Raw genomic sequence first — 26,686 nt, 5'->3', positions numbered from 1 at the left:
CAAAATGGTATTTCTAGATGCACGGTTTGCTTAATGAATGTTTTTTCACAAGGCTTCAGGTTGGCGGTTAGTTTCGGATGCTTTATTTTAATTTGTAACCATTACAAACAATTTATTGCACATAAAGGCAAAAGCAGGATGATTGAAATCGTACTGTTATGTTTCACTGCCATTGTCACATCGGCACCAACAGCGATTGTGGAAGAAAGCGAGACTTCTGATCTGGCGAGCTCCATAAGCTTTTAGCTACATGTTGACGGAGATATCCTGATTGATTGCAACATTTTTTTTTTCAATAAAAGGAGACACAAGATTTGCTGAAAGAACTTGGAAACCAATTTAAGGTCTCTTATAGATCCAAACAACATCTCCAACGAAACAGCTCGACTGCTGTTTAAGGTAGGGTTGCCATATTTTATGATACACAATCCCTGACAAAATTTATCTCGGATGCGTTAACCCAGTTTTTCTCCAAAATTTTCGTTATTTTTTCTAAACGGTCTCTTTGCCATGATTTTGAGGGCTCGCAGTCCGCAAGCCTAAATGTGTATTTCAGAAAAACGAAAGTTGATTGCAGGATTTTGGCAAGTTATTCAAAATTGCGCATAACAATGATTCAAATCTAACATCACAGACAAGACAAAGGCATTACAATTGTGCACGAACAATTGCATTTTTGTTGGTTGTCATGCAATAAAGCCTATTGTTTAGCAATGGAGGCGGTCGATCCTTACTTTCACTTTGATTTAAACTTATTCAGTTGCACAAACTCACGCCAAATACAAATATAGAATTACTTCCACCTTTTCCCCGCAAAATACCCTAGAGCAGGGGTCGGCAACCTTTTTTTGCACTGCGGACCGGTTTAAAACTAAAATTTTATATCACGCACCGGCCTTTAAAAATCACAAATAATCAGTACTGAAAACTAATGACAATTATTACAACTTTGATTCAAAGTGAACCTTGAGCAAGTTTTATGCGGCCCGGTAACAAACTCGTCACGGACCGGCACCGGGCCGCGGACCAGTGGTTGCCGACCACTGCCATAAAGGACCACGGATCCCAGTGTGACAACCGCTGCGTTAACCCTTTTGTTGCGATCCAAACACTTGTATTCCGGAATAAATTTGGAATATTCGGAAGTCACACGGACGGCGACACGAGAAAACGTTAGATACGGTGCTCTGATCCTTGTCAATTAACTTTCTGTGTAGGCTTCCGTTTAGTTAAGTTTATTAGGCTAAGCTCACTACTCTTACTATCCTTGAAACAATAAGCACATATATCAGGGGTCTCCAACCTTTGCCACTCTAAAACTATTTTTACAAAAAAAAAACTAACAACGGGAGCCACAAAGACCTTCTTAAATTTAAAATAAAATGCCACTGAAAAAACGTTTTTATGTCTCACGACATTCGACTTTTCGTTGTATCTTGCATATTAGGTACACTTTTCGTTGTTTCTTGCATATTAGGTACACCAGTAGTTCTCAAACTATGCGTCGCGACGCCCTGGTGCGTCGTTTCAATTTTCCCAGGGCGTCGCAAAATAGTTCCGTTTCGTGGCTTTTTATTTTTGTATCATTAAACACAACTTTAAATAAGTTTCCATATTAACTTTTATTTGCTGGTGCGTCACAAGTCCAGAAATCTTTTCCAGGGACGTCGTCGCAACAAAAAAAGTTTGAGAACCACTGAGGTACACAGTTAAAGCAAATGAAATTTCTTACGTTCCCACGTAGCATCGAATGCTGTGTTTTCTGGAAACGCGGATTTTTATTTGTGTATTTAACGCGTACTGTTAGACAACTAGCAACAAACAGGCACTGTTACGCGCGCGCACAAAATGCAAAACGAAACAGTAACTTTGTGCGTTAACTTGCGCGCCGCTAGTTTACCTCTTTACGTTTCATGGCATAGACGCGGTTGTAGCTAACTACTAGAAACTTTCTCCCTTGGTACATTAATTTCATAGTATATATATTTTTTTTTTCCTAAATTCCTGACTTATAAGTACATTTTAACATTTCTCCATGACACAGATTTAAACACTAAATTCCCTGACATGTCAGGGAAAATCATGACGTTCTCAAATCTTGGTTTTGTTCTAAATATTTTTGCATCTAGTCCTAAAAGTGATTGGTTTTGTCCACATTTGTGCTGAAAGAAGTAACCCGTTACTTTGGTTTGGCTGTGTAAATCCGTGACTTCCTTTTTATTTTCTAATTTTTTACACATTTGGTTTGTTACTATAGGACATATTGAAAACCATTTTGTTTAAATCAGTAGATAACATATCTAGAATTCTAGATAAAGGTCAAACAGATCTCACTGATTTGTTTCGGAACCTTCAATGGATACGCAGTCAATGGATAACAATTACCCAGCAGGACATGTATATACCATCAACACGTGGACAAGTTTCTCTTAACTAGTATTCTGCTGCTCTTCTAAAGATAAATAAACAGTTGGGTTAGGGCGAGAAACTTATAAAGCAACATGCATTTAATTCTACAGAAACACTCGAAACAAAATCATCTATTTGTAACCTCAATGAGAAACACGTTGGGGATGTTATAAGACGGAAGGCTAAAACCTACATGCTAGTAGCATTTGATTGCTCAGCCTGTTTTATCTGCATGTTGTATTTAAACTAGTGATGCACCGAAGTTTCGGTTGGCCGAAACATTTCGGCCGAATACGCTGTTTTTCGATGTTTCGGTTTCGGCCCGAACTTTTTTGAAAATTCGGCCGAAACCGAAATTTTTGATTGCATGGAATTATTACCCAAACTTTCATTTTCGACAATACGAAACATCATAAATTAACTATTTGTTGTATCTATAAAATACTTGCCACATTGTCTGCGAAATATTACAAGTTTAGTGAAGCTTTTGCATTGTGAAAGTGATTATGGTTTGTCATAATTGAGTTCACTTGCATCAACAACACAAGGTTAAGTTAAAAACACCCATAAGAAATGCAGTTTTAGGTTCGGCCTCGTGGCCGAATATTCGGTTTCGGCCCGAACCTTTTTAGGCGGGTTCGGTGCATCACTAGTTTAAACCATTTATTCCTTTATACCGAAATGAGGCCATATGCTTCCCGGCACCGGAAAATTACTTTTTAATATGTTGTTTGCGTATTTTTATAAACACGATTTCAGGTTTAAAACCACAAAAATCGAAGTTACTAGTCAAATATTTACGTTTTAAATCTAAAAACACTGACACCTTGCGGATATTTTGTCACTTAGCTCAAACGTCATGTGACGTCACCTCGTACCAACTTGGTTTGGAGCTTGTTTGTAGGGTAGAGCTACTGACGGAGTGCCTCTTAGGAGATCCAAAAGTGCTTAATTTTTAAAACGGTATATCTCAAAAAATGCTAACGGTTAGGGCTATTAGGGTCAGGGTAAGGTATTAGCACTTAAAATTCAATAAAACTAATCCAAAAAAATAGTTATTAATGTAAAAATTTTAGGTAAATATTTCCCAACCCAACCCATTTATAGCCGCTAAATAAATAATTCAGCTCTTTACGCCACCTATCGAAAATAAGGCACTTTTGGATCTCCTAGGAGGCACTCCGTCAATAGGTCTACCTGTTTGTAGTCGGTGGTTGATAACGTTCTGCGACGCCAAATACGACTATTTTAACATTTAAGTCTTTAATATTACCATTATGTTATACTAATTTAGTTTATTGTCATACCATTTACTTGGTAATAACAAAAAAAGTGTGGTTATGAAAAAAAGGTTTGATAATATCAATACATTTTCATGTAGGAAACCACCCAATCTAAGCTATGAACCAAAATACATTGTGTTTAAAGAAAACTATCACCTCTTAAATGGTGTACCAGAAGTATATTAACTGCAGATTTCCCTGGACACTCAGCTAAATTTGGTACATACACAATGATGGATCTTTGCAACAATAAAATTGTTGCTATTAACCTTGTTGAGGTATTCAGATGGTAATTTTATAATATTTCCTAGAGCAATGAAGTGGCAAATAGCAATGATATGGAAAAAGAAAAAAAAACATCACAAGCAAAGGATTTGTTTATTTAAGGATTTTAAGCCTTTGTGACAGGCATCCACAAATCATTGAATACATTAGTGAAGAATTGTCAGAAACAAAACATTATTTTGATGTTTGGCATGTAGCTACAAGTATATATGTTAGAAATAAAAGATGAGAATACACCAGTATATTTGTTTTTATGGATTCAAATTCAGGAATCCAAAAGAAACTAACAGCACTTTCTAACGAAGCATGTTGCAAAGAGTTGGGACCATGGGTGAAAAGCTTATGCAACCACATGTATTGTTGTGCAGCAACGTCACAAGGGAATTCACAACTTATAGTTGACAAGTGGCTGTCAGTCTGGCAACGTAACTCAGAAGTCTTCCCCAGCACCATTCAACAAATTATCTGTAGGCAGTATATCTGCAACGCCTAAATACATAGAGGTTGCTGGTGGCATATTGCATGTTAGTAGTTAGTACAGTAAAACTTACTCGAGACAGGTGTTACCCTCATCATGATTTCCGAATTGGCGTTTAAATCGATAACATGGTGCTTCTAATACATACACGTTGAGACATATAGATTTAAATCCAGGATATGCTTTTATACAAAGCAGATTCGACTCAGAATATTCGTTGAACTTGGCTAACTGCTGTTGCACTTACTAATTTCATGGCAGCAAACGCATGATTTTCCCTCCTTCATTATCACATAGTAACTATGTCATAGTTAGTATGATAAACACCTCCAATAATTCTGTTACGTGGAAAATACCTTTTGTCAACAACAAAACACCTACCTTTTTAAGCAAACAGTTGTTATTTATTGCTTAACTGTCAACTAAGTATCTACGTTAATTTTATCAGTTGTAAACAATAAAAAATGTACGCATCAAAGCTAAAACAAGCAACAATAACAACAGCTGACCAACGCCATTGCTAGAAGTTGGTACGAGGTGACGTAACAATCGCTACTGCATTTTAAACCAAGGTGTCGCTCGAGAGCTCAATGTTTGTTTGAATATCTCGAAAACGACAAATCATAGGACAAAAAAAATTAGTGATTCGGAATCCTTGAATTATGGCAATTCTAAATATCTAAAATGTAGAAAAAGTCACATCGCCGCTGCCGGGACCCTTTAATAAATTTTTGCGTGCACTTTTGTGCATCATGTCCCTATTATATTTGGATATGGACCTTGGATATACAACACTGAGCCATAAATATATTATGCTTTCATGTTGGTTTGAGGCGAAACAACATTTTTTTTACGAGGTTCGAATACATGGCACTCCCGGGACGAATCCCAAACAGGTTGTTAATGTGAGCAAAAAAAATCAGAGCCAATAAAGAGACCCTCTTTAACCTGACGATGACAATAGTACTTGTCGAAACGTAGTTATGCTCTACACAAACATATTGGCTCTGATTTTTTTGCTCAGATTATGCAAAACCGTGAATAGTGTACCTAAGGTTGTTAATGCTTGTATATGGGTCGGGCACGCCAGAACAAGTTCCTGCCCTAGGCGAAACTCCCCCACATTATTTTGTAATAATGTGGGCTTGGACATTATGTTGTAACTTCTAATCTTGATGGTCTTAGAAATATAGGCTACTAGTCCAATCAAGAAGGAAATGCCCATATGTCAGGCCAACCTATTTATCAGAGTTTGGTGCGCAGCCATAGAAAAAATAGGCCGTCGGGTGGTACGTGATTAGTATAGCCTAAGGTTGAGAAAAACTGAATAGAAAAAATTGGATACGTTCTGGCTACATTACAAAAGAAAAATTATAGCCCATCTACACCACGCTTTTAACAACCTATTCTTTGGTGAAAACCCAACATATTGGCAACTTTTGTGCGATATTTCGTGGTTGGTGAACTAACTGGTCACAAGCAGACAGGTTGTTGGTGCCAAAAACGAAACGTTTAGTTAGTGCTTCTCAAGCAGTGGAACGTGTATCAATAGTGGTACGCCGGAGCTTTTCAGATCGGTTCAGCTGGAGTTTATGAGAAAACGGCACCTGCTGTAGTCACGTCGTCACTGTAGTCTTATCGCTGCGTCGGCAATTTGACATCCGATTACTTGTAACGTCACATGATCTAAGCGGGCTTCGCTGACAATCTGGTTGTTTTCCCACAACAGCGTGTCATCGCAAGGGCAACAGTTCTATTTCAGGTCCTTACGCCACCTGATGTCGCTCACATTACCTTCCGCTGACTTGGCCGAATGGTCCGGCCCGCCTGACCTGAAAAACCATGATCGGGATTCGTCCCCGGGAACGTTCTGGGTTCAAATCCTGTGAAAAAAATTAAAAATAAACATTTTTTTCAACAGCAGAGGATCTGCACGGATATACCATTTTTTTGAAATTTAACAGACTACATTTAATAAGCTTTAGTTTTATAAAAAAAATTAAACATTTAGCCTTATCTATTAATGACAAACAGTTTAAACCCAGTTGCCCTCACAAGCTCTAAAGTTAACCAATCCAAAACAACGATTTAACGCACTGCACGTGGTTCAAAAGAACTCGATACTAAATTGCCAAAAGCACAGCAGAGAGAAAGAAGATGCTGGGGTATTGTTACGTCATATGAAACTGGCATTGTGGTGCAATCACACAACAAGTGATGTGACGTATGTACACGGTTGAGTGCTTGCAAATTTACAAGATTGATTCTTAAATCATGAATTAATAAATGTGTTTTAATACAAGATATAAGGAAGTCTAGGCATGTTTAAGTTGTAATATGTAAATTAAAAAACAAATCACTGAGAATAGTCAGTAAGAAAATGGCGAACAATAGCTTTATTTATTTATATTCAGAAAATGCAATTAAAAGGTTCGACATCAAAAATAGCATTTGAATATAACACACTGTGTAATCAGTGACAGGCAAAAAGCAAACATCATGGTCAATGGACCCTTAAGGGGTCACATAACATTCAAAGAACACGTAATACTTTTGTTGAATTTCTCATTGTTGGTTAATATGGATCGTTAAGTTTTGTCGCGAAAACTTTTTTGTGCATTAATTAAACATCGCTTTTGGGAACAAAAATTTGAACTTCCATTTGCTGAGAACAACCAGGAAACTTTTTGTGGTGTTGTAGGCTAGGTAGCATAAATTTAGCCTAGTTGGAACGTGAAACAATTTGGTCACAAGTGCATGGTCAAGCTTAACTACTGTGTGCTGATACTATAGCCCAGGCCTGCACAACTCAAAACAACGCAAGGGCCACAACGGAACACATAAATGTTTCGCGGGCCGCATGCTAATTACGTATTTTAAATGTCCCTGTATAAGCCTATACTATTTTAAAAACTTGTCGGTCATGCTGGATATAACTGCTATTACCAAGGCAAAATTTAAAATCTGAAAAGCTTTCTTTCGTCGCTGACAAACAATATCACATGAACGAATAAATTTTCTTAAGCATCAACATCAACCCAAAGAACAAAATTTGTAACTAAAATTCAATGAGAGATGTTGCATCTTTTGTTGTCAACAAGCACGTCGTAATCGGGCACGAGGCTGGAACTTGAAAGTTTTAGAATATCCTTCAAATGTCCATCAGCAAGTGAAGATCGCTGCTTGTTTTTATTAAAGTTTAATACAGAGAAAGTTTGTTTCGACAAACAAGACACATTATTTTTGTCTTCACCACTGCAAATAAGTATTTGCTTGTCCATTCCGGATAAAACACTCTGACCTTACTTTCAATCTTTCTTTTAGTGTTTTCAGCCATTTTGGACAATCCTAAAATAGCCTACTTGCGCGCGCACATAAGATTAGACTAGGCTCTACTATAGATACTAAACGCTATAACCAAGCTTTGTGTGTGAAACAAAGATGGGATTGTTTCGTAATGAATAAAACAATGAACTGAAGTAAGATTACTCATTTAGAGGTCTATGTGATTATTACACAACATCGCGGCATAACGTTTTTTTGGTTCAATGCAAAGTATTTTAAAATCTTCTTGCGGGCCGCACTAAAAGCTTTCGCGGGCCGTATGTTGTGCAGGCCTGCTATAGCCTAATTAGGAAGCGGTTTGGGTTCGAATTGGGTTATTTTGTTTCAGCTGGTAAAACACCTACTTTGGCATGTTTATATATAGTGTTTCCAAAAACCACCTTTGCAACTTATTACAGAATACGTGAGGAATCTTAGCAAAAAGTCAGGGTTCAAACACGAAAACAACACTTCAATTTAGGGCATTTCGGCAATTGGTATCAGTGGCGCAAAAACATTACATTTTTTTGGTTCATCAAAATGAGTTTAGTTCAGTGGTTCTCAAACTTTTTTGACCGCGACCCAAATCTGAGTATTATGAACATCTCACGACCCAAGCCTCAAACATCAAAAAATGTAACAATTTCGAGGCCACGTCGTGGCCGCACTGGGCCTGCCCCTGTCAAAATGGCTGCAGGTTTAACGAGTTCGATTCAACAATACTACATAACACAACACACATTGTGGCTTTGCAGCACCATGATCATTGATTGAAGTGAATCCCAAATCTAAAAAAGGTTCCTTGTACGAATACTTGCTAATCCTTAAACGGTAACTGTTACATCTCCACGTTCAGTTTCGCATGATTAACTTTTATTCCCAGTGCTATGACGTTACAATCGCCTTGTGCGTAACAGTAAAATTGAAAGGCTATTGTCAGTATTTCGCAATGATTAAGTTCATTTTACTGTATACAACGTGGTCGAGTGAGTGGACTTTACTACTACTACATTAAGCAAATTCGTTTGTTTTTACCTAATGCAGTAATAGTTCGTGTGGATAGAATTGAACCACCATAGCGCGACCCATTTTTTGACCCTGCGCGACCCACGTTTGGGTCGCGACCCATACTTTAAGAACCACTGGTTTAGTTAAATGAACAACATAATTCACAGAACCGTTAAAAAACAGATAGGTGATTGAGATTTGTTTTCTATGGTTTTGATTTAGGCTCAACAACTTCTGGGACTGATAGGGGTGTTGATGGCCAACAGACGAAGTTTCATATCCCCAAGAGCCAAGACACTCCCTGGCGTGGAAAAACTAGCATGTGGGACAATATGTCCATATTGCCTCGTTGTCTTGCTCCAAAAATAAACACGCGCTACCGGAAAAACCGTATTCGTTTCCAGAAACCCTTCTCGTGCTCCGTAGCTTTAAATACTGTGAGGTTGCGAAACTTTAGTAAATTGACGGAAATAAATTTACCACGTTACAACAGGAAGCACAAAAATAGAAGCCAAAATGACAAGATGATCGTTTATCGGAAACCTAATTTTTTTTTTTTTTTGGGGGGGGGGGCTATGTTCAAAATATTTGAGTTCAAGAGACAAAAAAAAATTAGGATTGTGCCCCCAAATATTGCATTTTTGTTACCTCATGAAATAAAGGGCATTTGGCTGTCTGTCTCAAATTTTACTTTGATTTACAGTCATTCAGTGGCACGATCTAGCGCAGCGGTTCCCAAACTAGGGTCCGCGGACATTTAGGGGTCCGTGAAGCAAATTTGCGGGGTCCGTGGAAAGGTTGACGTGCCTCTATAATCTTATTTGGCGTCAATTTGTGTCACTGAATAGGTTTAAATCAAAGTACAGTTAGAGATCCACTGCCTCCATTACTATACAATAGATAGCCTTTATTGCATGACAACTATCAAGAATGCAATTGTTTGCGCACTATCGTAATGTTTTCTGTCTTGTCTGTGAGTCACAAACCGTCTTTGGATCGTTGTTATGTGTAATTTTGCATACCTAATAAGCTAAAATTCTGTAAATCAACTTTCGTATTGCTAAAATATACCTTCAGGCTAAAGGTCCGCGAGTCCTCGATATAATGGCCAAGCGACCGTTTTGAAAAAACAATGAAAAAGTTTGAAAACCACTAAGTTAGAAAGTTGTTACATTAAAAAGAATCGTGACTGCACTATAGTGTACTATAAGAAACAATGGTTTTGCATTTTTCCTATAGCATTTTTTGATTTTTATAGGGCCGCGAAATATCAAAATAATTGCAACGGGTCCACCAGGCAAATTTTTTAGAAAAGTTTGGGAACCGCTGATCTAGCGTCTAATAAGATAAAAGAAAATCTTCAAGCTCTTGACAGTATCCGCGAAATTGTTTTACAAAATCCACGGGCCCCAGTTTGAGAAACACTGGACTAGAGTTTAAACAAAGTCACATCGCAAGATGTCTAGTTTCCCATGAGCTCAGATAGGGCCGTTTATAATTAGAACATTAAGAACACAGTGCACGATGACGTGCAGTCACTCAATTGTCTCGTGAGAAATTTACCAGGCTATATAACGACAAACATAACTGGGCTATATAACGATAAACAAAACGCATATTCGGCAGATTCATACCGAAATCTTAACAAAGAAAGACGTGATGTTCAAGCTACTCTTCCTCGTTCTCTTGGCAGCATCAGGTATGACAATTTTTTTTATAGTCACAAAATGTTCTATGCCGATAATTTTGCTGTGTTTTAGTTCATCAGGCTCGTCCTGATGGCCGTATCGTCAATGGAGAAACCGCTAACTCAATGGCGGTGGCTCCGTGGCAAGTGTCTCTTCAGACCTCCTACCACTTCTGCGGAGGATCCCTGATCAGCCCTACCCACGTTATGACTGCTGCTCACTGCTATCAGAGATTCGGGTAATGCTTGCTTAAAGTAGGGGTGTCCGGCACTCGGTAGCATTTAACGTGGCCCGCGTTTTTTTTTAATTTTGTGGCGTATGGCCCGCCATAGTTTGGATTAAGTTTTTGGGTTTTGTTTGTTTCATTTAACTCATTTTAACACACTTTAGTGTTACCGTTCATTTCGGATCAGTGAGTAACGCCAACTCGCCAAACGTCTTTGACGTTTCCACCTTCACCCAACATCCCAGCTACAGCACTGGCATCACGACCGACTACGATTACGCCGTAATCAAGATGGCACAAAGCGCGAGCATGAACAGTAATGTGAGCGTAAAATGTTACATTCTAGAAGAACCAGTTACCGCACTGTAAAAAAAACACTGAATTCGGACCGCAATAACTAAATCATTCATTTAGTTAAGTTAGGTTTCGTAGTAGACTAACAAGTATTTTTGAATATTTTATTGTTACCATTTTGCTACAAAATCATCTTTTCGTTTTTAGACCCAGGACATTGCCTTGCCGGACGACACCGACTATACCGGACAGACTGCTCAAATCAGCGGATGGGGACAACTTTCTGGCAGCGGTGGCACTCCCACCCTCCTCCAGGTCGCAACCGTCCCAATTGTGTCCGAAGACGCTTGCAAATCCCAGTGGGGAAACCTCAGAATCACTGACCGAATGATTTGCGCAGGAGGTGCTGGAACCAGTGCATGCATGGTAAGATATCTTAATATATTTCGAAACCACAATTTTTACACCGAAAACTGCCAAAGATCGGCTTTCCGAGGTACGTAGATATTTCTTCGTATAATAATGTTGCACAAATGCAAGAGACAAGACAGAAACATGACACACGTAATTATCGTGACAAAAGGAGTTTTATGTTTTCTTTAGGGCGATTCTGGTGGACCACTCGCCATTAAGGACAGCAGTGGAAAATGGGTCTTGCTCGGAAACACCTCTTGGGGAAGCAGTTCCTGCACTACCAACACTGTTTCCGTTTGGTCCAAAAACGCCAATCAGCTTTCTTGGATCAACGGTCAAATGAATTCGTAATCATAAAATTATGAATTAATAACTGCTGTACCGCAATAAAAGTTACAGCCAGGCTTATTTGAGCGTGCAAAGTTGTGTAAATTAAGACAAAAAAGTTTAAAAATGCTCAAACGACATAAGGATCAAACACTTCAACAGTGCACAATTATAAAAAAATGGGTCTGAACGCAAAAGTATCAGCCCGACCCGGAATCATTTTTAAGAAGCTCGTTTAGGCGTAAAAGTTTGATTGACAGGCCTATAATAAAGAAGACATACGCAATAGACATTGCCTAAACAAGACGTTTTAGGGGTGTCGGGCAGGTTATATAGCAGTTATGATCTGCTTAGTTAGGCAATTTATATTAAAATAGTACTGACTCAAAATGTGAAGCCAGGCCTAAATCAAGAAGCCCGACCTCGACCAAAAAAACCGGCCCGACTTACTACCATGACCGCCTGCACGTAAGGACAAGAGAACTTGCTCCCTTTTGGATTTCAATTTAACATGAGCCATCACCATATAAAGGATATTTCTAGACAAGCACTCTTCGACTGAAAATAGTTTTCAAAAAGTGATGAGCTCTTGCGGTATATATAGTTGGTGTCTTGCGTACCGGGGGTTATACCATACGCCAGGGGTGTCAAACTCGCAGGCTCGCGGGTCGCATACGTCCCACGAAGCTCTCTAATGCGGCCCTCAAGCACTCAACAACAATTGTTGTATTTTGTCAGATTTTTATCTAAATATAACAAACTTTTCTCACTTTTCTTTTCTCACAAGTGGTAACTGTTATTTAAACAGACATTTACAGAAATTTAATTTATAAATAAACACTCGTGCATAAAAACGATAGTAAAACCGCTCCTGCAACTAAAAATAAGCTTTAAGTTTTAGTCAGGGGTGCACAACCGGCAACAGAGACGAGTTTGTGGGACCGTGAACATGTTTACAAAAATATATGTACTGGCGGCCGTGACGTAATTGCAAATCCCATTTATGATATTTTGATTTTCAAATTGTTCTAAACAGATTTTGTGGTACTAAAAAGAGTATTACCAGTCTAGTAGCCATATGCATCAGAATTTTTGTACGCCTATGGTGTACAAACAATACGAAAAAAACAGGTACCACGAACGTCACAACATACATTATGACGTCATAAACAGTTAAGACTGATCTTCACACTGTGCAGCTCAATCTGGCATCAAGTTGGAAATTAAACTGGGCTTTTGGGGCGTCAATAGACGGTATATACATGACATAAACCAATTTCTTTTTACATCTTTAATTGACAGCAAGTAATTGGCCGCTGTTGGTGAAAATAAAGATCTGCAATGCGGCCGTCGTAGTGAAAAGGTTGTGCACCCCTGGTTCAAGTGTATAAAACTAGATTAAAAATCACATGAGGCCCTTGGCATTGAACCAAAGTGCAATGTGGCCCCTGGAACCCCCCATGAGTTTAACACCCTGCCATACACAAACGTCACATGTAGGTTTAAAACTGCTGAATTCGGCTGGGCGAAATTTGTTCGCAATTTCCGTACAATAAGAACAAGCTCAACATTCGACAATAATTTTGAAACGGTTTACCAACTGGCAGCACAAAAATCCTGATAATGGTAATAAACTCCTGAATCAGTTTTCAGGTCAAAGTCGCAAACTAGTGTCACAATTGCATCGACAGATAAAAACATCGAAGCATAAGGTACCATCCTGATTCAAAAACACGCACCTGTTTGCTTAATCTAAGAGTGAGATAAATCCATAATGCAACACTAAAAACAAACAAGCTGGCGTGCGAAGTGACAAAAGCATAATTAATTAAATGCGTAAATGTAAAAAAGTAAAGTAGCTGGAAAAAGGCACTGGAATAGTAGTTACGTTGTGGTTTTCGTTCATCCATAGCTACGTTGATATATTTAGGCATGCCTCTGCCCGGGATTTAAACCCAAGTAGCTTTGCGATTCCAGAAGATACAAACTCCTCAAACATGGCGTATGTGCAAAACGGTTTATCGGCATCTGAAAATTGCTATAAGTGTTAGTCTTCTTAAGGACATACCTATATGCAACATACCTGTAACAAGGTCAATACTAAATTGTAGATACTTTTTTTCGGTTAGGTAGGGGACAAAACGTGGGTGCAAAAAAATGCGTCCTGGGGCAAACTAGAGAACCAAGGGTTTGTACATGCTGTGATACAAAACTGTGAAGAAAAAAATGCTCAGCGTAGTGGAACTGAACACAGTAAGACATTTTAGGCGTATCATTTTGAAACCTATGGCCCACCACATTCCTATTTGTCTAAATACACAATGCTGTGCAAAGCATTAATTTAGGGAGTATTGATTTGGTTTATTGTGCGGATTAACCAAACATAGTTGTAAACGGGCCTAAAATTGGAGCCCGAACCCGACCCGAATCGTTTTTGAGAAGCCCGAACCCGAAAGTTTGATTGACAAGCCTATACATTGACCCTCAGGAAAGACCAAGAAAACAAACACAATATATATACAATTGGTCTTAAACAAGGCATTTTAGAGCTCTTTGACATTATGTCATGTCCAGCAACTGGCTACTTAGCTAGTTAAATTTATACAAAAAAATACTGACACATAGTGTAAAGTCAGGCCCGAATCAAGCCAGTTTACCAAAGAAACCAAAGCCCGAACCTGGCCCGACAACTCTGTAACGAAAACCACATAAATGTGCAACAAACTTTATTCACAAATACAACCAATTCGCTGAGCTGGCTCATAGGACTTTGTTCAGCAATTCCTAAACAGGTTAGTAGACCAATACTTTACCTTTGGTGCAAAATGATACTTGGCGGGTGACGTCAACGCCGTTGAATAGAATTTTAATGAAATGTTGACCAACTTTGTTTTCCCACAGCTCAAACACAAGACGAGAAGCCAAACGAGGCCACCTTCAGAAACAAATGACAATAGCTTTACAATTTTTTCAAGTCCAGAGTAGGTACTACAAGTCAAAACCACAACATTTTTTTTTAAATCGACAGTATCAAACAATATTGATGCAATCCATGATATTGTGCAAAAATGTAGGGATTAGCATGAGTGATACTAAACTGCAAGAAGTCTCATTACCAACCTGTATTCAGGAATGCCAAGCGCAACCAGCATTGGTCTCACAGTCACATCATGTGCCGAATATAGGAAGAATTTTTTGGCGTAATGTGCTTTACGCGTCGCCATTTGCATGCGTTGCAATATCAGATCAAGTAAGGGATATATTGTAAGCAGCGAATGTTGTCGTGCAGCAGATGTGGAATAGGTAACACTAAAATTGATTTTACGTTATTTTTGAACGTTTATCATAGTATTGGTTATACTATAATGTTTTTATGAGACAAGTTAATTTTGTCCAAAAATAAAATAAAAATGGTTATTTAACATAACAATTATGCAGTAAATGCTAGTAACACGCAGGTACAGTAATATGTGTATTGTATACCTGTTCATGTATTCTTGTTCATTCATCAATTCATCTAAATCCATATTAGATATGCAGTGGCCAGAGGTATTACAAGGCAGTTTAATGTTTTTGCACAGGTACCCAGTTACAATTGCATCAATTTGTGATCCTAAAACATAGTCCAATTAAAGGAATAAGTTTCCCAAACCTTGTTTAAATCAATTATACCTGTGTGGTCTCCAATACCAAGCATGGATGCAACCTTTTGCACCGTTGCATTTTGTTTTTGTCTCTGCACATAAACTTTGTACTGATCCTTTTTAACACTGGCTTCTAGTTCCTTAGCTTGAGGGCATGAACAGCTTGGACCACAAAACAAAGCATTGTACACAATTTGAATAGGTACCTTTAAAAATATATATGGCTTGTAAAAGTTGACTCAAATGCAATGCCAGCAATAACCTACAACATGATTAATTTGAAATTCTTTAAAATTTTTGTTTAATAAAATAATTTCAAATCAACACATGAACAAAATGCTTAATGTTTAACCATAATACCTTTTCAAGATGATATTCTGGAAGCAAGCCATATAAAAAAGCAAGTGCACTTTGAAATGTTCGCCTGACGTGAGTTGACTGGACATGAACTGACTCATTCATGTTTTCATCCAGTTTGAGTTTAGAGAGGTACGTATCCCGCATCATAAAGCCACTGTGTAATTGCTGAATCTAACACAGAGCAACCACGCCTTATGATTTCTACAACTTAGAAGCCATGGGATTCAAAGCACATAAAATCAGTTTTAACTTACAACTCCCAACGTTGATAGCTGGCCTGGTGCACACAGAATGCTATCAGGTAGTGGTCCAGCGAAGAGATTTACATTTGATAATGGATGTAGTTTGGCTTTGTTAAAGTCACTCATGATTGAGTGCCGATAATCTTTTAACATTGCGTATGAGGTAGATGCTTGATCTAGGTAAAAGAAAAGTATTTACATAGTGTTACATTTAATCATAATCAATATATGTTTACTCAATACAGTAAGCAATTGCCAAAAGGTAGCATGACAAAACTGACACAAGACTTACCAGAAAATACATTACAGAACTCGGGTTGTAAATTTTGTTTTCTATACAAAGTGAAGTCAAGCGGAGATCTGTCACCATGACGAATTAAAACTTGAACTTGTTTGAGATTCCAATCACTTTCATAGCCTTCACCTGGGGTTATTACCAAATAAACACAGTTTAGTAAATACCTAAAAAAAGTGTATTTTATGGCAAAACTACTTCCACAATTATTTACCACATTAGATCACCTACATTACCTTCATGTATATGTGCTTTTTCACCTGGTTTCGGAAAGTTGCAGTAATATCTGGATGGATATGATTCCAGTTTTTCATGCTTCAACCCTTGAACATGTTTGATAGATTTAATTCTTTGTTTTGTGTAAATTTCAGGGTGGATAAATTTGTTAGAACAATAGTATACATTACCAATAAATTGTCGTTCCCCTGAAGTTGTGCTGAAGTTGTTTTCCACATTTGTGATTTCATCAGCATTGCCCTTTTTGGTAATCGACTGATGAACCAATTCTGATTCAGTTCTTGATCCTTAAAATATTCATGTTAAAAAATGCACATTACTGAAATGCATTTTAAAATAGTATTTTGTTCACTTCATTTCACTAACATTTTAACATAAAGTTTTTAATTCAAAAAGAAACAATTGTTGTTTAACTAGTTGTCGAACGAGTATATGTTTGTTATTATGTTCAAGAACAGAGCATGCAACTTTTTATTGCTGTATAAGTGACCCATTTTATTTAATATGTATAATGCTGTTTGAATGTTTGATTGATCATTAAGCTGCATTTTCACAACAAAAAATACAACAAAGTGGTTTGGTGCAAAACTTACTGCTATAAATGCCAAGAAAGAGAAGAAAAACAAGACAAACGAGAATTACAACTTTACATGAAATTCTCGGCATCATGTACTGTCATAGATGTAAAGTTTCATAACATCAAGTCTTTTTTTCTTGTCAAATTAGTGAAGCAATGCGTTTTACATGAATTCATTCCAGTTTTTCTGTTTTAGCGATGGTTTCTGAGCATTAATTGAAAAAAACAAAACAAATAAACTTAAATCAGTCACTGACACAAGCAACACATACTGACATTCGTTCTTTGCAAACTATGTGCTAAGTATAAGGTTCGGTACCATGCAGTAACAAGAAAAAAATCTGCATTTTCTGAAACTTACATTTTCTGTACTGCATTAGTTCTGATCAAAACAGTTCAGTTATATTTTTCTATTTTCTTTAAAACGTAGTTTCATGGTAGGGTAAACCCCGGTAGAAACACGCCGATTTTCAGAATAATGTTTGAAATGTTAAAACTAAAATAATCCCCTTTCTTTTTGTTGTACAACCGAAAATTCCTTTAGGTGTGTTAAAAAAAGGAATAAAATTTTAATTTTATTTTAAGTTAAGTTATAGAAACTAGTGTTCATTATTTTTTTTGAGATAAACAACATTATGGTAAAACAACTTTTTAAGATTTGGATTGTTCCAATCTGTCAGAACACATGGCGGGAAAAATGGCGAACTGCAAAGTGCAATTTAGGAGGTTCGTTTCGCAAAATGTTAACGTTTTTTCCTGTTTTGTAGCAAACTCTGCTTGTTTGTACTTATTCTTTCGATAAACGTTTTTGTTGATTTGTAAACGATTTTGTGCAGTACTTTTAACTGACATTGACATCAAAACATTTGCGGCAATGGATTCATATGTTTTGTATGATTGTGATACTGGCTCGGACGATGCAATCGCCCTTATGATGTTGCTAAGCTATGGGAAGAAGGTCAAGACAGTTGCAATAACATGTGTTGGTGGAAATGTAGGCATGGATAATGTAGTGATGAACAATTTAAGAATACTAAAACTGTTCAACTGTCTTGATGACATTCCCCTGTACAAGGGATGCAAGGAACCAATGGTACCAATTCATAGTCCTGGGGATGCAAAATTTGTGCATGGAAAAGATGGGATGGGTGATTGCCCCAATGTCTTCCCACCTGCATCACCAGACCTCTTAAAGCATGTCAAGTCTGAGCATGCTGTCAATGCAATAATTAGACTTTCTAAAGAATATTCTGGCAGGTTGAAAATAATTGCTACTGGTCCCCTGACCAACTTGGCTATGGCGGTGAAGTTAGATCCAGAACTTCCATCAAGATTGTCAGGTTTATACATTATGGGTGGAACTAGAGCAGCTACTGGAAACATAACACCAACTGCAGAGTTTAATTTTTACTTTGACCCAGAAGCTGTGTGGATTACAATGAAATACTTTCCCAAAGGTTGTTCTGTTCATCTTATTGACTATGAGTTAACAATTGAACATGCTTGTAAATGGGATTGGGTAAATGACTGGCTATCAAAAACAAAAGATGAACGGCATGTTTTTGCTAAAGCTGTGTTGCAGGTATTGTTTGAGTTTTCCAAGTCCAAGCCGAAACTTCGACCTGGTTTAAATTTGTGTGATGCTTATGCCATGGCTATTGCTATTGATGATAGTGTTGGTAATAATCCCACAAAGCACAATGTAGTTGTTGAGCTTGGTGGTTTTCACTGCAGAGGTGCAATCGCACTTGACCATAAGAAAATATCGAAAGATGCCTTGGGGCCAGTTTTTATCTATGAAAGTATTGATCTTGTTCGATATTGTGCAATGCTGGATCATGCACTATGTGGATAGTATACATATGTGATCAGTGGTGGGATTCAGCCAGTTAGCAGTCTCCCGAAATTTTATGATATCAGCGAACCGGTTAGCATTACTGGTTACTGTCAATGGACTTTTTGTAACAGAACCGCCTGAAAAAATATATATGACTTTTGTGACAGAACCGGCTGACAAATAATTTTAATCCCACCACTGTATGTGATTACCTTATTTTCACTCATCCGATAACAGTGAAACATTTGAGATAGTTTTAACAATATTTTGGTTCTAAATTGGTGTACTGTTTAATACCTGTGTTAATTGTTGTGCTGTTTCATACTTTAAGTATGCAAAAACATAATTACTTACGTAACTATGGGATAAAAATTTCTTCAATATAAATGTGCAATAGAAACTTCACGTTTAGGGCAAATCGTTACTAGAACTAGACAATTAAATATGTAACGAACAAGTTTAAAAAAAAATTGGGATGAAGGAGTTTTCAACTTGCAGCAAAACTGCAATAATGGATGACAAGCATTCATCACAACGGATCTCAAGGTCAGAAACAGGCAGAGATGCCAAAAAGTTAAACATAAATTAACAATTTCCAATGAACATTTTTTTGCAGATTCTTATTGGTTATTATCACTCTCATTTACTTTTTAAGCATTGGGAGAAACATTGATCATGCAGGACTTTTTTAAAAAACCTGATCAAAGTACGATTTAACTCAGTCAAACAACCAAATACCAATTGTGGGTCCCCTTCCCTAAAGTAACACATCTTGATTTTATTCTGTTTTTTCATGCACTTTTGGCTTGAAATTTTGGATGAAACTTATACTGCTAGATAGATGTGCCATATGTTTCATTTTGTCTCAATTTTGCAAAAGGCTGTTGCCCGATCTTAACAGTGTTACTACATCGGAAGCATTACCAGTTGCTGCCTAAAATTTTAGGATGAAATTTTACAGGACAGTAGTTTGGGTCATTGTGGTTTGGAATTTTATTAGTTTAGGTGTAGAACCCCGACATCATCGGTTGTCCCACTAGCCCCCAAATGAGGGAATGTTTTCAAACAATGTCTAAATTAAATGAAATTGGAACAGTTTATATAATACGTACACCATTTTAGGTGTCCATGGTTGTGTTTTACCCAATAGGCCCCTCATTTACCTCACTAGTCCCAAAATATATGGTGTGCAGACAGATATATATATTTCACTGAATCACATAATATACATTTCTATTATTGTTATCATATTCTTCATTAATTGGGGCACACCTGGCTACCATGCTTTAATGTTTTTTCAAGAAACAACACAAGCTGTACTTTAAGTTAGCTATCACAGTGGTATTAGGCTGTAGCTGTGGACAGTGTTTTTTTTAAGGTGTTTTGGGGGACCAAAACGGTCCCCCAAATTTCTCCAGCGGTTTCCCAAAATTTGGACTTGCAACTACAACTACAGTTTTTGGTATTTAAATGAAACACTTGCGGTCTCTTAAAACTACTTAGCGGTCACCCAAACCAAACCTTAAAAAAACTGGCTGTGGATGTGTTAAACCTTATAAAATATTGTTTTAAAGAATCTGTAAAGGATGTGTGACACAATACATTGAGAGTGAAATGATAGACACTTTCATCAGCTTTATTTGGAATCAGCTCTCAACTAGTAGGGAGCAAACAGCTACATCTGAAAGAGGTAAGAAATGTCATTTCATTGTAAGTTACTATGCCATAACTGTGGTAAGATATTGATACAAACGAAAACAAATATGGAGGCCTGACAGTTTATGGTTGTGGTAAAGCAGGATTATCCTCTTCACAGAACATTCATGACATGAGTTCACATATGATTTGCAGTGACTGATCATAAAACTTTAGGGGTACAACACATATAACTTACAGGATTGGACATTATTGGCTTTGTGTACAAGAATTATTATGTACAAAATAATAAGGTTATAGCTGCCACATGCTTAAATAAAATTTGCAATCCACTTTGCTGTGCCACATAACATTTCAACAGTGCACAACTATTTCAGACTCTGTCATTGTTCAGTACAACTTTGTCATGGTGTGTTCTTTTACAAGCAAAATAAATGACAAAACAACCACAAACAATTAACACAAAGTGCAATTTCATCAAAAGTTTTTTTTGATATGTGATTTACTATTGCTTGACAAAAATCTTAAATTAAAAAGAAGTTCCAATAAAACAATAAAACAAAAAAAAAGTTTTTTCACAGAAAAGTAAAGGTCTGAAATTGCTGTCGCCTGATGGAGAACTTGAACACAGAGGTTTTGGCATTTTCAATTCATATACTTCTTGTTCTTTTTTTGCCAACACAATGATATTGTCAACATCACCTCTGCCGTTGAAGTAGTAGTAAGTTTTTCATTTATTATATATATATTTTTCATTTATCAACCGTTGGGTCGCGGCCAACTTGGATGAACGGCTGTTCAAAAGTTTGCATAAATTTCACTTATTAAATTTAACGCCATAACAAGAAACAAAAACTTTCACTAAAACTAGTAGTTTTAGACAATATCTCACCGCACTGAAACAAAATGAGTGATTGAAAGGTTTACGATTATTGTGGCTTATTGCACTTCATTTACAAGCCCTGCACAACGCTTACACCAGTTTGACGTCATAATGTTGAAAGGGGAGATATTGAATATAAATCACCGATAATGTCGAAGTCATTCGAGGACATATCTGTACGTCAAAATAATTTTATTCTTTAGGGGGTTTCGCAGGTTTCTCACCCATGATATAAACTATATACAGGGATGACGCAAGTTAAAGGGAAAGTTGATTCGTGTGGGAATGGGCCAAAACTGCCAATGTTTTGTTGGTCGAACACCGAGCAGCTCACGTCAATGCTCGGTCGAACACGCTTGGTGCGTTGTGGCGTCCCAAACATCCCACTTTCACGCTAGTTTTGTAGCTTTCCAAGGTCATTTACGTCACCAGCGATGTATTAAACTGTACAGTTCCCAGAAGTGTGCGTTTTTCCACAATCTAACGCATTTAAATAATCAGTCATTTTTGTTCTTGGATACCCTTCTGAACACGATTCGTATGTTAGCAGGGCATGAATATGGAATTTTTATGCTCGAGTCTGTTTGTACAACTGCTCGGTCGAGCACCGAGCACCTAAATCTGTACCGAGTACTGGGGTTCTGGCTCGGCTCGGCCCACCCCTACTTTCGTACGGACATCGAATAAAAGTCTAACTCCGACTTCTTGCACTCTTTCTAAAACTTTGACTTGTTTGCGTATATCAGTGGCGCGAAGTCGTTGAACAGGTTAATATAGTCCCTTTGCCCATGTCCAACCCAGGGTCTGTGTATTCAAGTCTGATCTTCCAACTTATAAGCTGTTACAAATTGATGGTGGCACCTATTTCTTGAGTCTCACAGCCGGCCAGATCTTTCGTTTTGACATCTGGCACCGACAAGCGTTCGCTTAGTCACGATTTACCCAGTGTACTCGGCGCTGGCTTCTATCACCTTGTTGACATCAAATAGCAGTTCTGGTTTTTGTTACAGTAAAAAACCAACATCAAACTCAATGCAACTAAACACGTATGAGTGAAACACATGGAGTGAAATTTTGAAATGTTTTGGCTAATTTCGAAATGTTTCGTACGAATTCCCCTTAATCCCTCGATTTTAAGATCGCTTTAGTGAAGGATGACCTAAAACTACTCCCCTGCGAGAGGCTGTTACTTCGGAACTTTCGTTTTTATTTGTGAGTCGTCAAGCGACAATATGTGGGTTGGTTCGCTTAGCCACGGTTAACCAGGCGACATTCGGCGCTGACTTCTATCGCCTGCTTGACATCAAGCATCAACCGATGTCAAAACCATCTTTAGCATGATGTTTGGCTAAAATCATAATTACGCCCGATCCTTCGCGCCGTTTTCACAGGAATATCGGTCTAGCTGCGTTTGTTTACGTTTTATTTGAAAATACAGCAGTGGCTCTTCCTGTCTATGCCTTGCCTTGCCAAAAGCTGCAAATGATGCCAAATTCGACCGGCTATAGTGGCGTCCTTGCGGTGATTAGTTCAGAACAAAGCTGCCACCCAGCTTGATCGCTCTATTTTTCTTTCATCAAAGACTTTTTACATCATTTGGATTAATTTCGCGTTTTTTTTTAATACTACTGTACGCGGCTGCATTCTAGTCAAAAAAACATCACATAACAGCATTTTTAACTGTACTACAGATGTTTGTCACTTTTAAAACCAACGACTTTATTTTTTAACCCGCTGTTGCATTAATGTGGTTTGACTTCAGATTATTTTTTACGATTATTCGGCGCTCGTAACTGCTTAAATGCTTGCTTTTTAAGTTCAAGCATATCACACCGCTATCAGTATGACATAACCTTTCAGCATCTTAAGCTCTAACACTTCAGAATTACGATTCTCAGTGACGTTTTACTTTGGGTCGCGGTCACATTGTCCGAGCATGGCAGCATCCAGTCAAAGTTCTTGGCATGTACACAACAGGCCCACGTTGATATTTTAGGAACTGTTGCCTTTTTAATATGGAAAAATTGTCATTATCTCAATGTTAATTTCACAAAATGACCAAATGCAAATGGCAATGCCGAAAATACTCACTATGACGGGCACACGAGCTTTTGCGGTACATCGATTAGCCCGTTGTGTTTTTAAACGGAGCAAATTCTCATGCCGCTCTTCTACTTGGACCACATTAAAAAGGGTCTTAAACAAACTTCTGAAAGCGACAATAAAAAAGAACCACCCAAAAATAGCATTTTAAAAGTTTTGTCGCAGTAAAAAAATATCAACACACATGTGAGTAAAACACATAACTTGAAATTTCGGAATGTTTTGCACCCCGCGCAAATTCCCTCTTGGGCCTCGATTTTAAGATCGCTGTAGTTACCACAGCTTTTTATAGTAACATTGGCCTACCGGTGTTTTTTAACTGAATTTCGTTGTGTGTCGTGAAAGGAGCAATGTCTACAGAGCCACATTAAAAATGGTTTTAAACAAACTCCTGAAAGCGCCAAAGAAAAAAATAACTACTCGAAAACAGGATTTCTAAAGTTGTGTTACATTAAACAAATATCAACAAAAACAAACCACACTTAACACACATGAATAAAACACATAACTTGAAAGTTTCTTCGGAACTTCACTAAATGCAATTCCTGAGATACGAGCTTCGTATTGCGCACCAAAGGAAGTGAAAAACATTGCTGAAATTTGAGTCTAATCTGAGTGAAAACAGAAAACGCTTCCTGAGATGGGAATTTTTAAAAAGCGCATCGCGCACAAACCGAACTAACAAACATGGCAGCAATATGGTGCCGTTTTCTTGTGTGCTGAGATTTAAATCGAATTTGGGTGTATCCGAGTCTTTAGAACTAATGTCGACAAGAATGTATAGTATGCAATCCTATTAAATTGCTTGCTGCGTTAAAGCAAAAACAAATTTTTGTTTCATATTACATTTTACTTTTCAACCGAAAAACGAGACTTACATACAGATTAAAGTTCTTAAAAATATATTTGATAGCTCAAACATTTATTAAGTATTAACTCCTTACTGCGGATACATTGGGTCGAGTATCAAAGCTATTTTGTATAAGCCGAAAAAGTAAATACAGGCGGTTAACTTGGGGTTTGAACAAGCAATGTTTGAACTTGATAAATCCACATAGCATAATCGACGATGTGGTTAACCGATTACACGAAATCAATTGACCTCTGTGTCAAGAGTCAACACGTTATGGACAGTGCTTCTTACCCTGTGGTACGCGTACCATTCGTGGTTCGCCGGAGCTTTTCAGGTGGTACGCGAGCAGCTTCCTGCTGTGTCCAACGTAAGTCAAATCAAGAATTGCAATTGATCTAGCCCACCAGCCTTGATTTGGGGCGAAACTCGTGTTAGGACATTGTTTTAAAATTGCCGGTTTCCAAAATATGCTAGCCTGTAGGGATGGGCCGAGCCTAGCCAGAACCCGAGTACTCGGTACCGAGCATTGCTGTTTTTAATGCTCGGTGCTCGGCCGAGCAGTTACACAAACTGACCGTAGCATTAAATTTGCATATCCATGCCCTACTAACATACTATTGTTCGAAAGGGTGTCTGTGAACAAAAACGAATGACTTTCGAATGTATTAGATGTTGAAAAAACGCGCTCATGGGCATGTACAGCTTAATACGCCGCTGGTGACGTAAGAGACCTTGTAGAGCTAAAAACTGACGTGGAATGGGGAATTTTTGTGACGTCATAACGCACCAAGCGTGCTCGGCCGAGCACCCAGCATTAACGTGAGATGCTCGGTGCTCGACCAAACAGAACATTTGCAGTTTTGACACGTCCCTAGTAGCCTGGTCGAGCAAAAACGTACATATCTCTTGGTCTACCAATTCAAACAAGGTTCAGGTGGTACGCAGCGATAGGAAAGTCGTTAGGTGGTACGCGTTCCTTATGAGGTTGATTACCACTGCATTAGGGGTATTGAAGTGGGGCCTTCTAATCAATCTCTGGTTGCAGGACAATATTTGACAACAAGAAAGACTGCTCTCTGCCATGGACACATGTATTTTGTATGATTGTGATACTGGCTGTGATGATGTCATTGCTCTGATGATGTTACTAAGCTACCAGAAGAAGATCAAGACTGTTGCAATAACATGTGTTGGTGGAAATGCAGACATGGATAATGTAGTGATGAACAATTTAAGAATACTAAAACTGTTCAACTGTCTTGATGACATTCCCCTGTACAAGGGATGCAAGGAGCCAATCGTACCAATTCATACACCTGGAGATGCAAAATTTGTGCATGGAAAAGATGGGATGTGTGATTGCCCCAATGTCTTTTCACCTGCTTCGCCAGACCTCCTGGGGCACGTCAAGTCTGAGCATGCTGTCAATGCAATAATTAGTCTTTCTAAAGAATATTCTGGAAAATTAAAAATTATTGCTACTGGTCTCCTGACTAACTTGGCTATGGCTGTGAAGTTAGATCCAGAACTTCCATCAAGATTGTCAGGTTTATACATTATGGGTGGAACTAGAGCAGTTACTGGAAACATAACACCAACTGCAGAGTTTAATTTTTACTTTGACCCAGAAGCTGTATGGATTACAATGAAATACTTTCCTATTGGTTGCTCTGTTCATCTTATTGACTATGAGTTAACAATTGAACATCTTTGCAAATGGGATTGGGTAAATGGCTGGCTATCAAAAGCGGAAGATGAACGGCATGTTTTTGCTAAAGCTCTGTTGCAACCGTTTTGCAACTATACAAAGAGTTACATCACAGATCAGATGGGATTAGTTTTATATGATGCCTATGCCATGGCTGTTGCTATTGATAATAATGTTGGCATTACTCCCACAAAATATAATGCCGTTGTTGAACTTGGTGGTTTTCATTGTAGAGGTACATTTGCACTTGACCATCAGAAAATATCGAAAGATGCCTTAGGACCGATTTTTATCTTTAAAAGTATTGATGTTGATCGATATTGTACAATGTTAGATCATGCACTGTGTGGATAATATATGACCACTTTTTTCTGTTGCAATGCTCTTCATTTGTACTAATTAAGACTTACCTTGTATATTGCAAAAAAATGCAGCTTTTCCTGTCTCTACGCTCTTTTTTCATTGCACGTGGTTTTACGTTGTTTTGGTACATCTTGTTTCAAAAATGTTCCATATTTGTGCAATGTTGTTTAATTGGACTCACATATTTAGGGT

The 26,686-nt window shown here is 37.9% G+C and overlaps 4 protein-coding genes across 6 annotated transcripts; 3 read left to right on the top strand and 1 right to left on the bottom strand.

The window, feature by feature from the left end:
• The first annotated feature begins 10,438 nt into the window (after positions 1-10,438).
• On the top strand, positions 10,439-11,760 carry LOC145213185 (chymotrypsin-like protease CTRL-1). The gene is made up of 5 exons (XM_080081415.1): positions 10,439-10,486; positions 10,548-10,713; positions 10,866-11,022; positions 11,203-11,421; positions 11,599-11,760. The coding sequence occupies exons 1-5, from the start codon at positions 10,447-10,449 to the stop codon at positions 11,758-11,760; spliced, it is 744 nt and encodes a 247-aa protein (XP_079937541.1). The 5' UTR covers positions 10,439-10,446.
• A 772-nt stretch (positions 11,761-12,532) lies between these two features.
• LOC145214541 (2-phosphoxylose phosphatase 1-like) lies at positions 12,533-17,326 on the bottom strand. 3 transcript variants are annotated; one of them, XR_013857065.1, is made up of 12 exons: positions 17,108-17,326; positions 16,685-16,801; positions 16,514-16,600; positions 16,275-16,406; positions 15,995-16,158; positions 15,741-15,911; positions 15,409-15,586; positions 15,220-15,349; positions 14,857-15,045; positions 14,550-14,671; positions 13,820-13,948; positions 13,701-13,764 (listed from the first exon to the last, which is right to left on the bottom strand). XR_013857065.1 is itself a non-coding variant. In XM_080083093.1 (11 exons), the coding sequence occupies exons 1-11, from the start codon at positions 17,181-17,183 to the stop codon at positions 13,649-13,651; spliced, it is 1,482 nt and encodes a 493-aa protein (XP_079939219.1). In that variant the 5' UTR covers positions 17,184-17,325; the 3' UTR covers positions 12,533-13,648. The 3 variants fall into 3 exon arrangements, 2 of the variants coding, with proteins under 2 accessions (XP_079939219.1, XP_079939220.1); XM_080083093.1 differs by lacking the exon at positions 13,820-13,948 and having other exon boundaries at positions 12,533-13,764; positions 17,108-17,325; XM_080083094.1 differs by lacking the exon at positions 13,820-13,948 and having other exon boundaries at positions 12,533-13,764; positions 16,538-16,600; positions 17,108-17,325.
• Positions 17,327-17,801: 475 nt separating this feature from the next.
• LOC145212694 (pyrimidine-specific ribonucleoside hydrolase RihB-like) lies at positions 17,802-19,331 on the top strand. Its single transcript, XM_080080913.1, has one exon. It carries the CDS (start codon positions 17,966-17,968, stop codon positions 18,944-18,946), a length of 981 nt encoding a protein of 326 aa, XP_079937039.1. The 5' UTR covers positions 17,802-17,965; the 3' UTR covers positions 18,947-19,331.
• An 80-nt stretch (positions 19,332-19,411) lies between these two features.
• Positions 19,412-26,683, top strand: LOC145212693 (pyrimidine-specific ribonucleoside hydrolase RihB-like). Its single transcript, XM_080080912.1, has 4 exons — positions 19,412-19,474; positions 20,503-20,618; positions 21,166-21,305; positions 25,469-26,683. Exon 4 carries the CDS (start codon positions 25,505-25,507, stop codon positions 26,483-26,485), a length of 981 nt encoding a protein of 326 aa, XP_079937038.1. The 5' UTR covers positions 19,412-19,474; positions 20,503-20,618; positions 21,166-21,305; positions 25,469-25,504; the 3' UTR covers positions 26,486-26,683.
• Positions 26,684-26,686: the final 3 nt, after the last annotated feature.

This window comes from Phallusia mammillata, chromosome 2 (genome assembly GCF_965637545.1).
Source record: "Phallusia mammillata chromosome 2, kaPhaMamm4.hap1.1, whole genome shotgun sequence".
Taxonomy (NCBI): domain Eukaryota; kingdom Metazoa; phylum Chordata; class Ascidiacea; order Phlebobranchia; family Ascidiidae; genus Phallusia; species Phallusia mammillata.
This window is presented reverse-complemented; position numbering and strand designations above follow the sequence as displayed.